The sequence below is a fragment of the Momordica charantia genome (assembly GCF_013281855.1).
Source record: "Momordica charantia cultivar OHB3-1 chromosome 2 unlocalized genomic scaffold, Mcharantia_2.0 BLBB01000002.1, whole genome shotgun sequence".
In the NCBI taxonomy this organism is placed as follows: domain Eukaryota; kingdom Viridiplantae; phylum Streptophyta; class Magnoliopsida; order Cucurbitales; family Cucurbitaceae; genus Momordica; species Momordica charantia.
In genome coordinates, this window is record NW_028275160.1 from 19,223,085 (window position 1) to 19,238,609 (window position 15,525).

Consider the following 15,525-nt stretch of genomic DNA (forward strand, 5'->3'; position numbering starts at 1 on the left):
CAATTCCTACATGCATGAAATAAATTATTTTAATTAAAAACCAGCGCAAGACTACTCCGTTAACATTAAATAACACACGCACTCGCCCCCTGGTGCTACTTACACACTACTACGCTCTTATATCTTGCGTCAATTCACCACCTAACCAACAATAGACAAACGAAATAATTAATACAAATTTCCAGCTGTCTAAATTCATTCTAAGAGATCTCGCAATGTCCATTACCGCAAAAATCGACTTCGTCTAGGTGCGGGTAACTCAGGCCTAACTTGAATAATCGTGGGTTGCGTATATCGAGCCTTTAATGGTTATGGGTAGGCACCGAGATCGGAAACTGCTGCTGTCCGGACTATTTTAGCAGTAAAAACCCACCAAAAACGATACCCACGACGCTGTGTGCAGCAAGAACCCGCAACACGACCCGCTGCTACCGGAATCCGCGCACCACCGCTGTTACCTAGTTACTTAATTTGGGCCCAACGAACTAGAACAATTGCAGAGAAAACAATTTCCTCGTTACACAATAATTAGATACGTAAGTACACTTCAACACTCATAACAATTACCACAGTAGCTCGAAATAAAATGAAATGAAACAATTAAATTAAATAAAAGAAATTTCTAAGAAAGGAGGCTCGAAGACTCGAGGGTAAACTAACCTGAGTAACGCGAGGCGTTACAACGAAACTGAGCATTATCCTCCACTGTTAGTCCTTCTTGTACCGCCATTCGTAGAGATGGAATTTCTCTTTCTAGAGGGAGTACGGCTTCTACTTCATATACAAGAGAATTAGGCGTAGCACCAGTCGGAATGCGATAGGTAGTTCGATACGCCCATAATGCTTCACCAATTCTTTCTTGCCGGTCTCGCTTCGACTTGGAGACCACTTTCTTCAATAAATTACATAGCGTTTTGTTAAACGCTTCTGCCAACCCATTTGCCGTAGCATTGTACATGGATGAATTATACTGCTTGAAGCCAAATTTCTCACATAATTTGCCTATTAGGTTATTGGAAAACTATTTTCCATTATCTGTGACAATGCGATGCGGGATGCCATAACGGTAGATGAGATGGGTGCGAATAAAATCAGCTACATTTTCTTTCTTAGCTTCTTTTAGTGCAACAGCCTCAGCCCATCTTGAGAAATAGTCTATTCCTGCGAGAATGTAAGAATGTCTCGCTGATGATTTGGGAGTTATAGGACCAACAAGATCAAGTCCCCAAGCTTCGAAGGGCCATGAAGCTATAGTTGGATGGAGTGGCTCCAGAGACTGATGTATGAAGTTGGTGTGAAATTGACAAGCCTCACATTTCTTTGCATATTGCATCGAGTCTTGGACCATTGTAGGCCAATAGTAGCCCATCCTTTTCAATTGGAAATAAAGCTTTGGCCCAGATTGGTGAGCCCCGCATATGTCCGAGTGGGCTTCTTCTAAGGCTTTTATCGACTCTTATTTTCTTAAGCATCGAAGGAAAAGACCTTCATACGAACGGCGATAGAGAGTTTCTTTGTAATAGATGAAACGAGCTGCTTTCCTTCGTACTTCAGTTCTATGTCGGTTATCTGTAGGGAGTTTTCCATGTTGGAGATAGTCTATAATTGATTGCCGCCAAACTTCTTCTTCAATCACATAGACAGATATTGCATTCACTTCTTCACTCTCACATTCAGTTGGTGGTATGATCAATCTTTGGCAAAATGGGATATTTAAAACTTCATCCTCCAAAATTGTTAATCTTGGATTGGTCAATCTCAATTCCTCGATGCCGTACTACAAAGCCAAGAAACTTCCCTGATGTCACACCAAAAGCACATTTGAGAGGATTCATTTTCAACTGATATTTCCTTAGGCGCTCAAAGACTATTCTCAAGTCCTGCAGATGATCTTCGCGTTTTTTCGACTTAACTACAAGATCATCAACATAGCACTCGACATGTTTATGGAGCATATCATAAAAAATCTTTTGCATAGCACGTTGGTAGGTTGCTCCGGCATTCTTTGATCCAAAAGGCATTACTTTATAATAGCATATCCCTTTTGGAGTTCGAAATGCAGTCATTTCTTCGTCCTCAAGAGCCATCCGAATTTGATTGTATCCTGACGATCCGTCCATGAAAGATAAAGCTTCATGTCATGTAGTAGCATCAACCATAATCTCGGTGATGGGTAATGGAAAGTCATCTTTCGGACATGCATTGTTCAGATCACAAAAATCGACGCATACACGAAGTTGGCCATTCTTCTTTTTCACCAGAATGATATTGGATATCCATGTTGGATATTTCACTTCACGGATGAAATCTACCTCTATTAATTTGTTGAATTCATTTTCGATTTAAGGTATAAGTTCTGGCCGAAATCGTCGTTGTGCTTGCTTTACTGGACGGTACCCTTGCTTGATTACAAGGTGATGGACTGTTATCTTTGGGTTAAGTGTGGCATTTCTTTGTAAGACCAGGCAAATATGTCTTTCTATGTGGAGAGCAAACTCATATATTCAATTTCTTCCTCGCTGGAAAGTGAAGCACTTATGAACATTGGACGCGGCTCTTCTACTGTATCGATGTTCACTTCTTTAAGTTCATCAACAGTTGATTGACTGCCGTCCTCTAGTGATGATGGTGCCTCTTCAACGTCCTCCTCTAATATTTCATCGTCTAACATTTCGTCAAAGGAGATGTGGCAACAACTAACATTGTTTTCTCCATGCTCTTGATCTTCCTCGGCTGGATTGGTTAAAAAGATTAACTGTTGCTTCACTCTTAATGGATCTTCTATGTTTATAAGAACAAAAAGCTTTTTTTTCATCCGTGAAGGGACAGAACTATGAAGTTCGTTATTATCCTTCATTCCATCGAGTTGGCTTGTTTCCAAGGACTCTGACTGAGGCTCACGTTGATTTTCTACTCTTTCGAGGTTGTCGAAAACATATCTTAACGATTGATTTTTCATTTTTGATGTCGACACACTCAGTCTTTGAAAAGCCGAAGGTCGTGTAGGAATATGTCCCAGACGTTGGCTTTCTATTTTCGTTGACCCCATGTTCAACCTTTGGTGCACCGAGATACGAACAGTTGGAACCTCAATGCGATTGAAGACTGAAATTCTTTGACTATTGGAATGTTTCTTTTCCTTGGAGTCATCTATCTCTTCAACCGTGATGTGATTGCTATTCTCCACTTTTCTTTTCCTTTTTTCACTATATACACTGGTTCTGACGGTTTGTAACCAATTCTAGCCTTTGATGTAGGTATATTGTAGCCTGACTTCAAAATCTTATTTTGTGTTGTAGAAAGTTCCCGCTTGTCATCGAAAATCCTCAAGCTTTTGAACTCAGTGTGAGTTGTGAAGTCATAGCCTGCTTTTGCCAGAAGCTTGTATGCTTTGGGATCAAAGCCATCCTTCGTTCGCGTCACGGGAAGAAACTGCTTCATACTGAGATCTTCGGACTTCTTAATCTCTTGACTTGATATCTTAGTAAGAGATTAAACATTTCTATGTCGTCAGACTTAAACATTTCTATGTCGTCAGACTTAAACATTTCTACGTAGTCAGACTTCATATTATTTGAATATTCCAAGAATGGCGATTCGCCCTTTTTTCGTCGAGATAGAGGGACATACCACAAGATGGTAGAATTCTGTGAGGCTTCTTTCTTAAAAGCTTCCGTTTTAAAGAACTAGTAGATGCTTCATTTGCGATGGCCTTGACAACATGAACTTCTTTTGCCAACTCTACTGTCTTGATCGTTGGCTGTCTCGAGCAAGAGTTGTCCTTGTTGTTCTCGGTTAAAGAACCATCCATTGGCACGTTTTTTTATTTTTGATCATTACTCGTATAAAACTTTGCATCTGCGTAGTGTGATTCTGCTTCCAAGAATGGATTAGTGTCAGCCTCAACTTTTCTAACTCCATCTTGATAGAATTTGAAGCACTGATGCAACGTCGAAGTTATCACCCCATTCTCATGAATCCAAGGATGTCCTAACAATTATTTGTAAGTAGTCTTGGAGTCTATGATGTGGAAGATGGTAGTGGCTTTAAGGTCTGCAATGATCAACTCCATCCTAATCATGCCAATCGCTCGTTGTCCACCTTGATTAAAACCTTGGATTACCAATATGCTTTTCGTGAGCTCTTCCATTGAAATGCCTAACTGCTTCATGGTTCATTTAGGAATTATGTTGACAGCCGAACCATCATCGATAAGAATCCGGCTAACTTTCTGCTGGCGAATGTAGCCCGAGACGAATAAAGGCCTATTATGGAGTTTAGACCCTAATAGCAAATCTTCATCTGTAAAGGCAATAGATATACAACATGGGGCACATGTGTTTATGGAGGATTTGGGAGTGCTAGCATCTTTCAGCGCTTCAACGAGAGTATCTTTAGCCGCTTGTGGAAGTGCTAGCAAGTCATTCATGAGATGAACTGGGAGATCCTCTTGTTCCACTACTTCTTCGGGTGCCTCTAGCACGAAGTTATAACCTTCTATCACATGTGTAGCATGACACGTGACAATAACATAACCTTCTTCTCGTTCGTTATGAAGGAAGTTCTTTCGGAAGAATTCTTCCAATGTCACCTGCTAGCGAGGTTGGAGAATATCCTTATTCTCCTCCATGACAGGCCGAAGTTTTCTCATATCTTTCTTTCCCTTCTTCTTTTTTGGCATGTTCTTTCTTTTGTAGTTTAGGAACATGCGAGACTCTTTCTGAATGAATCGTTCTTTCTGCTTCTTCCGGCGAGTCACGAGAGTCCATCCTTCTTGTTCATTGAGATTAAGCTTGCTCTCATCTTGAAGAGTGGTTCTTGGTATCACGTGTTGCCATCAAATTGCTACATGCTCTAGAGTCCCAAATTGGATCAACTTTACTTCTTGGTTGTGGACTGCATAACCATTAGAGTTTACTGCAACATGGTTTGTTTGAGCTACCTCGTCGAGGTCAAGCTCGATCTTCCTTTCTTGAGCTAACTTTAGGATCAACTCTTTCAAGACGAAACATTTTTCCACTAGATGACTAATGACCCGATGGTACTTGCAGTAATTGTGATCATTGGTCCTTCCCATCTCTTCTGGACGTTTGCATTCGGGAAGTTCAATTAGTCGTTTCTCTAGTAGCTGCTTCAACATGTCTGGAATATCTGAATCAGGAAAAGGATAGACTTTTTCCCGTCTCTCCTTCAAAGTTGAACGCCGCTTCTCGTTTCCAGCCATTTGTCTTCCATCCTTTTTGTCGTTGAAGTTTCTTCTTTTCGTAGAAAACTTAAACGGTGTAGTGTTGACGACCATGGATTTTTTCTTAGGACTCTTAGCAATTTTATCAGAGTTCTTTACTTCCTTCTTCTCTTTCTTGAAGTCTGGGACCAGATGATCTTTATTCCTTTGGCTAGCGATACTTAGTTCCATGTCGTGGGCACGAGTTACTAGTTCTTCAAAACTTCGGGGTTTTATTCCCTAGAGAATGTAGAGGAGTCCTCAATGCATGCCCTGAGTGCACATTTCTACTGCAGACACTTCAGTCAATCGGTCTTTGCAGTCGAGGCTCAGAGCTCTCCACCTATTGATGTAGTCGACAACAGCTTCATCATTCCGTTGCTTAGTGCTGGTTAGCTCCATCATGCTAACAGTTAGCCTTGTGCTGTAAAAGCAATTTAGGAATTCTCTTTCCAGATGCTCCTAGTTGCTGATAGATTCAGGCTCCAAATCAGTGTACCAATCAAAGTCATTGCCTTTCAGTGTCCTAACAAACTGCTTGACCAGTAGATCTCCTCTAGTGCCAGCATTTTCACAGGTTTCGACGAAATGAGCAATTTGTTGGAACTTGGGAGGCTGATATCCTGTTGGCAATCTCATATTGTCAATTCTCTTGGTGTACGACTTGGAGTACAGGAGGGAATTTTGAGCCGGTCCGCCATACTGAGCTCTGATCGAATTTGTGATCATATCTTGGAGCTGTTGGATGGATAGTGAAGCAATTGAGACAGAATGTTCTTGTTGTTCTTCTTGCACGATGTTCTTTCTTTTCTGACTGACTTTTGCAGCAAGATTCTGGCTGGATTCAACAACGTCTTGAACTTCGATCTTTTTCATAAGGGAAGCGATCTTGTAATCCTTTTCCTCAACCATCTTCATCAGCATGCAGAGTCTCTTCTCCATATCTGCCATTTTTTCTTCCATGGTGGATGCATCAGCCATCATGACAGAGTACATGACGTTTGGAGTAGATGTCCCCTTGTCATGTGCAGAGGAATGAGCGAATTCACTCTCCGAGCTAGAGTTGAACAGGCCATCCATCATTTCTTTGGCTCGGTTGTGAGTAATTGGGCCCAAGTAAGAGTCGCTTGAAACATCAATCTTGGATGAAGCTTCCTTGAATGTCATCACTTATTGGTTGAGAGAAAAAGATGAAAGGTAGAGATGTCCCACTGGGCGTGCCAATTTGTTCGACGAAAAATTAAGATGAACGAAACTCGACTTTAATAAACTTGATTTATATTTATGTATAAGTGTTACAACTCTACTGTATGATCCTCTGATTAATTCTCTCTGACGTAAGCTTGCTTTGAGGGTTAATGAACTTGTTCTCGAATCAAGGAAGTTGTCACTTTCAGTCTCGAGCGGATTGAAGAATCTTTACAATATTCGGCTGTGAAACTGGATGTTTGATGAAATCTTCGGCTTGCGAATTCTTCAGCTTGCGGCTTGTGAAGTCTTCAGCTTGTAGCTTGTGAAGAGTTCCTTTGCTTGAAGTGCAGCTTGTGAGATCTTCAAGTCTTGAGAAGAATTCTTCAATCAGTTGCTTGGCGGAGTGACAATTCAATCTTCAAGTCTTCAAGTTAGGCTCTAGATTCTTCGCTTGACACCGGATGCTGAAAACTCCGAGTCTGCAATTCTTCTCAATCCTCTGAATGCCTCCACTCTGGATCCCTTGAATGAGATGTGACTCCCTCTATTTATAGAGACTTGGTGGGTCACATATGGGTCATGGGCTTGAGTCCAATCTCCTTATGGGTTTGGTCCAATTAATTGATTTCATCGGACGGCCATAGGAGAGACACGTGGCGTTATTTCATCCATTGATTTAGAACACAATTTAAATTAATTAGGACACGTGTAATTTTATCATTCAACAATTATATTAATTATTAATTAAAAACTCCACTGCAAAATTGCAGTGGAGTGAAAAGTTGTGACGTATGAAGTTACCCCACGTCATATTTGCTTAAACTGTACAGTTGTACTTCCTCTACAAGAAAAAAAAATACTCTCTCAATCTCAATTCTCCCTTTACATTCCAAATCGGTGCTCCCACAAGCACGATCTCGAGACCCAAGAGGATAGCACAGAAGACTCTCTGGTGGTGTTCGTTTGTTAATCCATTGAAGAAAGGTTCTTCAAAGGTAAACAACTTTCCCCTGTATTTCATCTTTCAATGTTTGATTTTGTTTCTAAAAAAAACTCATGAACGATAATCTGCTTCCGCTCCGGGATTCACATCCCATTATTATTTTCATGTCTCTATATTAGGGGATAACAAAATGTTCCGCAGGGTCAAGCCCCAAAGATAGGAAATGCATTTTCCGACCCTATCCCCGTCCCCGATTCCATTTTTTTTAATTATTAATATATATTTATTATAAATATTTAAATTCTAAAATAATTAAACACAATTATAAAACCGATAATTTTTCTCGAGAACATCTCTCGGACCGAAGAACGGATGAAGACAGGGACTAAAAATTTGCACAAGTAGAGAACGTGAGAGAGCATCTTCACTCGCACCCACACTATAATAGCCCGTATTTTCGAATACGGTCATTCTAACAATATTGCGGATGCGTAAACAAGTAACCATTATATTAGAGGGAAAACTTCTTTATTTAATTTGATACTATGACAAAACATAAGGACAAGTCCAACCTTGAAACAGAAACCTATACTATAATGAAGCCAAAGAATAACTAGCAGAACTAACTAAGTTCACATAGGCTAAAAAAATGGAAAATACTAAAGATTCCAACTCCTTATGCCAGAACGCTATTCCTCAATCACTATCTAAGCAGTCACTTGAACCATCATCTGAAAAAATTTAGAAAACAGAAAAATTAGTACAAAAATACTCAATAAGCAATTTCCATATCATACATTGAAATTCATTCTTCCTTTCGCAACATTTGTAACAAAAATACCAACTTATCAAAAGTTTCAAAATTCGTTCTAAAACATTTGGTACAACTTTCAAACTTTCGAATGAACTAAATCATTCAAACATTCAAAACAATGTTACATTCATACTTTTAAAATCAGAGTGGGAGGTTGCATTATTTGGGTAGCCTACAAAACATATGTGGTTACCCGTCAGTAACACCAATCAATAAGAAACTTCAATAAGAGTTGTCGAATTAATATTGACCAGAACAAAGTTGCCGAAATAATATCGACCAGAACAAACAAAACGATTACGTAAGTGTGAGGCCATGTGAGTGAATAACACACACATGAATATTCATTCCCAAGGAATGCCAAACCACAAAAGTGTCTTCCCACAAATAAGCCATAATATAAATCAATCAATTCAAAATTAAGCTACTACCCCAAATATGTAAAACGTTCCTCAAAACAAAAACATGGCATATCCGGATACCGCTATCAAATCAATCAAAATATCTTTCAAATAAATATGCAAAACAAATACATACTTTCAATGGGAAATCAGTTGAAAACATTTAAATAATTTCAAACAAACTTTATTAAATCATACCGAACATAATTTCAAATATTTTACAAATAACCATAATATCGATTACCGAAATATTTATCAAAACCATAATAAAACTTCAATTTCATAGGCAAGACATCAATTTCAAATCTTCATATCAAATCCAAAATAAAATTTTAGTTTTGGAAGGGATATGACAAATTAATTACAATACTTTTCGAAAGGATATGGTAAATCACTTACCTCTCTCAAAAATCCTACAAATCTAACTTAACTTCTTCCTTGGGTAGTTGTCAACATAGAGACCTAGAAACAACCAGTATCCAAAATCAATCCTTAAATCCTATCTAAGAATTTAAAATTCAACCAATTATTAAGCAAATCTTATCTACCCAATTTTCCAATTCAAAACAAATTTTTATGCAAAACAATTAGGAAAGTATGGATTTGACAATACAAAACCATATCTGAAAACTGGGTTAAAAAGCCTCTAAATTCAACAATAACAAACATTAAAATTACAAGAATCGGTATACATCAATATGGACTAAATTTACAAAAAAGTGTCTCAACAAAACAAGCTTAAAAACCTTGTAAACAATTCAAAATGTCGGGATTTTAAATTTGGAAAATTTTCTATTTTATAAAATAAAATCTCCAAGAATTTTCCACAAAACAATTAACAATTTACTGATTTTTATAGTAAAATTAGATCTGAAAACGATATAGAAAACCATTAAAACTTGCTAAAAACATATAATTTTAAATGTAAAAATCATAACAATAAACTATAGTTTATGGGATAGAAATAGGTAAACTTTTTATGCAAAAAGAGTCTCAAAATAGCCCGAAGATATTTTCATAAACAACAAGATTCAAAACCAAAAATTCTGGAAAAAATTTAAGGCAAAAAGTCCTTTAAATCGTTTTTTTTTAAAACAAATACCTCAAAACTTTTCCCAATAAACTGAGTTAAAGAACTACAGATCAAGAAAAATAAAACTAAAACAACGAGGACGAAAAACTTACAGATCTTTGAAAACAAAAAAAAACATATATGGTTTATAAAAACAAAAAACTAAAATGGTTACTAAACATGTTTGGTTTTCTATTTTTTAAAAACAAAAAAAACAAAAAAATGGTTATCAAACATATATGGTTTTTTTAAAAAAAAAACACAAAACTAAAAACCAAAAACTAAAAACAAGAAAAACCAAAAACCAAAAACCAAAAACCAAAATGGTTATCAAACGGACCCTAAATAACCAACATCAACAAGGAATCATTGTGAAGGGAAAGTTTGAATGCGCTTGTCAATTTGTTATGTTGCCTCTCGAGGTAGTATAGTAACATTCCTGCAACACTCGTTTTTCACCCTTGACTTCACATATTCCACTAAGTGTTGGAAATTTCATGGATTGGTGATATGTGGATAGTATCGCTTTCAGCATGTGTATTGTAGGCCTGCCCAATATAGCATTATAGGACGAGGCATAATTGACGACAAAGAACACGACCATCTTCGTGACACTCCTTACCTCGCTACCGAATGCCACACGTAATTCTGTACTTCCTTCGGTGGTGATCTGTTCTCCGCCAAATCCGACCAGTGGTGTTGGGCTATTTCTCAACCCCCCATCACCCAATCCCAAAGCTTCGTAGGCACGAAGGGATACTATGTTTGTTGAACTACCCCTATCCATTAAGATCTGATGAACTATAACATTGACTATGTTTAGAGTGATGATATATGCATCGTTATGTGGGTAATGCACGTTAATCATTTCATCTTTGGAGAATTAGATCTTTGGTGTGTGACATGCAAAACAAGTTTGGTAGACTTCACGAGGTCCTCGGTTTGCCTTTGCTTCCCTTGCATATGTCTTTCTTCTTCTGCTGGATTGTCCTTAACTTTCTTGCAAGAGACTTGTCGTCCTGGTCGCTATTCAGTGTTGCATTGGAATTATCCATTAATTCTTTTATGTAGCCGCTCAGAGCGATATTTTCTACTTCCTCCTTGAGATAATAGCAACCATGCGTTGAATGACCATGATCTTGATTAAAGAAGCAATATTTTCATTCAATCCTCTTACGAGATGATGCTTTTATCTTCTCAGGCCACTTTACTATCTTCTTGTCTTTTATTTCCATCAGAAACTGCTCGAATGGAACCGTTATTGGAGTATATTTCTCGAACTTGTTCGAAGGCTCCCGTGGACCTGACCTGTCCCACGCACTCTAAACTTTTTCCCACGTTGATCCAATTGCTTTTCTCTAGACCTATCTCTCTTAACGATGTACTTTGCTTGATTACATTTCCCGTTGTAATTCCGCTTTAAGTGGAGTAGTTCCCTTACACATATATTTTTTAGCGTGACTCAATGCCTCTGAGAAGGTAGCTGGTATTTTTTCCAAATGAGAAAAATAACTTTCCGTCTTCCACACCATACATGAAGGCGATAAATGATACACTGTCGGTAACACCCGCTACTCGTAATTTCTCCTTGTTGAATTGACCACGTATTTTTTGAGACTTTCTGTCGACTTCTATTTTATGGTGATAAGATATGCAATAGGTCGACTTCTATTCCGTCGTTAAACAAACGGAGTGACAAACGCCCTTGTAAGTTATTTGAAGGAAGAAATTGACTTCCTCTTCAATTGTCAAAACTAGATGCGGGCTGAGCCAATCGGTGTGAAAGATAACACCCTACACCTAATGGCTTCTGTCACCCCATAAATTTCCATCCATTCTCTATATACGTCGAGGTGATCTATAGGATCTGTTGAGCCGTCGTACTATTTGATGGCAGGAAGTTTGAATTTCAGTGTGACTTTCTTCCCTCATTATTTCTTCTACAAACGGAATCCGCCAGATCTACCATCTTATCGATGTCACATCATCCATCTTTTCATTTTTCATCAGGCTTATGTGGCTTCTCTACCTGATCATGTCGGCTAGGCAACATTCTTTTGTCAATGAGGGTTTGCCCGAGATCTGGTCGGCCACCACGGTCATTCTTGCTCCTGCTATGCACCACATACTTCAATTGTCCTGCGGTTATTTGACCTAGTCGACAAAAAACTTCACCTCGTGGGTTGTTGTTTCCTCCATCTTCAGTTTGCTATGATTCTATGGGTTGTTTTTCGAGTATTCGCTTCGTCTCATGGCTTATAACAAATGTACTTCCAAGTTCTTTAAAATATGAGATTGACTACCGTTAAATTGTCGAAACCAGATGCGGGCTGAGCCAGTCAATGCAAAATATAACACCCAAAACCTAATGGCTTCCATCACCCCATAAATTTCCATCCATTCTCTATATGTGTCAAGGTGATCGATAGGATATGCCGAGCCATTGTATTGTTTAATAGTATCAAGTTTGAATTTCAGGAGGACTTTTTCCCTCATTATTCCTTCTACGAACGGTGAATCTGCCAGATTTATCATCTCATCGAGGTCACATCCTCCATGTTTTAGTTTTTCATCAGGCTTATGCAACAATCAACAAGTTACATATATCTTACTTATTGTTGGTATGGGTGGATTGGGAAAAACAAATTTGGCGAAGGTTATCTTCAATCATAAAACGATTTAACAACATTTTCATAAAACTCTTTGGGTATGTGTGTCTGAACCTTTTATTGTTGGCAAAAATTTTGGGACAAATCTTGCTAAGTCTAAAATGTACTTTAAGTGGTAGGGACAACAAGGAGGTCTTGCTTCGTGAAATCCAAAAGGAGATGCATGGCAAAAGATATGTTCTTGTGCTGTGGAATAGAAATTCTTATTCATGGGATGTGTTAAAGTATTGTTTAATAAGGATCACTGAAAAATATGAAAATAGCATTGTTGTGACTACAAGAAGTGCTTCAAATAAGTTTCTACATTGGTACAATTTTCATTTAAAATTGTTAAATAATGCTGCACTAAAACTACTTCAATTATCTAAAGCATCGCAATGATTATGAAGTTGTTGCATATTAACAACGACAAGAAATTTGCTTTCTTGTAGAATTTAGTCAATTTCTTTTTCCTTCAAATAAGTTTCTACATTGCTTCTTTATTCACTCCAACTTAATATGTGCATCGATTTTGACCAAAAACAAAAAAAAAAACTTACATAAACCGACCAAAAACTTATATCTAAAGCCTTCAAGAAACATCTATAATAATTGGGTCATGTCGATTGGATCCAACATGACTGTCATCCGTAAATCCCCAACCTTTGTTACTTTATTTTTATTTTTTGTTGATATCCGTGAATCCGAGCCAGCTTAAGCGCACCTCGACTAATCTCATAGGACAACTGTCTGACCCTACAACATTTAGTGCTGCGAAACACATAGGAATTACTAACTCCTAAGGTAGGTGGCCATCATGGGATTTGAACCCATTCACTCTTAATTAACCTATGTTACTTTCATCATAGCCATTATATTTCGAAGATAATCATTATCAAGTGTAAAACCTTGATCCTGATCTATATGTTCATTCTCTATAGGTGCTAAAGAAGGTATGGTAACTTCTCTATCACCTATAGCATTTTGTTCTTCTTTAAAATTAACATATTTAACCTTATCTCGCCCCACAAACTCAACATCTTTAAGAAATCTAGCAGTTCCTGTCTAAAAAATGATCTAGAAATGGGATCGTAAGATTTAAAAACCACGAGAGCGTTCAACGTATTTAGTAAAATAACAACTAAGTGTTCTAGAGTTCAACTTTCTTTCATGAGGTTTATAAGGCCTAGCTTCAGTTGGACAACCCAAAATGTGAAAATGCTTTACGCTTGGGTTTTTACTAGTACATAGCTCATAAGGAGTCTTATTTTTTACTTTATTAGGTACTCTATTAAGTATGTAGATTGGGGTCTTTAGAGCTTTTCCCCAAAGAGAATCTAGTAATGAAGTATGACTCATCATACTTCTAACCATATCCCGAAGTGTTCTATTTCGTTTTTCAACTACACCATTCATGCTTGGCTTACCAGGCATGGTATACAGTGGGACGATTCCACATTCTTTGAGGAAAAGTGCAGCGGGTCATGGACGTTGTTCCCCTGAGCCATCATATCTGCCATAATATTCACCTTCGCGGTCAGATTTAACAGCCTTGATAGTTTTTCCAAGTTCAACTTCAACTTCAACTTTGAAAACCTTAAACATGACCAGCGCTTGAGATTTTTCATGAATCAAGTAAAAATAGCAATATCGAGAAAAGTCATCAATGAACATGATAAAGTATTGTTGTCTATTCCACAAAGCTATAGAGAAAGGACCACAAATATCAGCATATATCAGTTTTAAGACTTTTGTAGCTCGATTTGCATCTAATTTTCGTTTGTCTGTTTACTTTCCCATTAATACAATTTATACAGACTTGAAAGTATGTCATATAAAGAGGATCTAAAATTTCATTTGACACTAGATATTCCCTATTTAGAGATATGACCTAACCGACTGTGCCATAACAAAGCAGAACTATCATTTAATTTACGCTTAGTACCACGGATGAAATATGCAGGCTTTCATGATCAGATGCTCTAGTATCTAACAAATCTTGGTTATCTTGTAAGGAACTAGTACCAACAAAAGTGGAATTCTTATAGAGACACACTTTATTGTTTCCAACTGTACAAGAGTAACCAGATTTGTCCAAACTAGAAACAGAAACTAGATTGCATCGGAAAGACAGTACAACAAAAGTCTCATATAAGTTCAAACAAAAGCCAGTTCCAAAAGATAGTTTAAAGTGATCGATAGCATCTACTTGTGTCATATCGCCATTGTCTACAAAGACATATCTTTCACCATCACATGGCTTTTGGCTCGATAGGCAACCCTGCATAGTCATACTAATATGAGTGGTAGCACCAGAATCCACCCACCAAGCATGAAGGGGTACCAAAGCTAAATTAACTTCATAACAGACAAAAGAGAAAAACGTACCCTTCTTCACACGTCAGGCGTGATATTTCTAACAATCCTTCTTGAGATGTCTTTCTTTCCTGCAAAAGAAGCAAGTTGGAACTGTGTTTCGCTTCTTGGGTTTTCTCAACTTCAAGGTTTCACAGTTTCTTTACTCTTTCTTTTGTTCAGTCCTGGTGAAGTGGATGCAAAATGAGCACCTTCTGGCTTCTCACGTTGGAGTCTTTCTTCCTCATGATCGCAGTGAGCTATGAGCTCATTTAGGGTTAATTTTTCCTTATAAGTATCATAACTGACCCCGAACTGACCATATTGCGTAGGAATAGAGTTCAAAATTAAATGCACAGGGAGGTCTTCAGAGACATCCAACTTTAGGGCCTTTAATCTTGTTACAATATCTGTCATCCTTCAGATGTATTCTTTGATATTCCCTTGACCAGTATACCGCATAGTGATGAGTCGATCCAAATAGCGACCAGTTTTGGCTTTGTCACTCATAATATATCGCTTTTCTAATTCTTGGAGAAAGTTACGCGCATCCACCTTGTCAAGAACTGCACCCCGAAAATCCTCTGGAATAGTATGCTTTATAATTATAATACACATGGGATTAGACTGTTCCCATTTCTCCATTTTAGCCTCATTAGGCTCCTCAGGGTAGAAATAGGCTTGTTTGACCAAAGTGTAAGGTCGAGATCCATACAGCCTAGAATAATCTCTCCACACTGTTTCTAGGACTTAAAATTTACACCTGTTAGCATGGAGACTTGACCCAACTGGGAAGGTATATTAGTTTCAGTAGCCATAGCAATTGATTCAAGCAATAAATCTCAATATTAGTAATAACAAAAAACTTTATGAGGAC

The 15,525-nt window shown here is 37.8% G+C and overlaps 1 protein-coding gene and 1 pseudogene across 1 annotated transcript; both read right to left on the reverse strand.

Annotated features, from left to right (window-relative positions):
* Positions 1 to 1,021: 1,021 nt before the first annotated feature.
* LOC111021160 (uncharacterized) lies at positions 1,022 to 1,348 on the reverse strand. Its single transcript, XM_022298015.1, has one exon. It carries the CDS (start codon positions 1,346 to 1,348, stop codon positions 1,022 to 1,024), a length of 327 nt encoding a protein of 108 aa, XP_022153707.1.
* A 373-nt stretch (positions 1,349 to 1,721) lies between these two features.
* LOC148212985 (uncharacterized) lies at positions 1,722 to 5,416 on the reverse strand (annotated as a pseudogene).
* Positions 5,417 to 15,525: the final 10,109 nt, after the last annotated feature.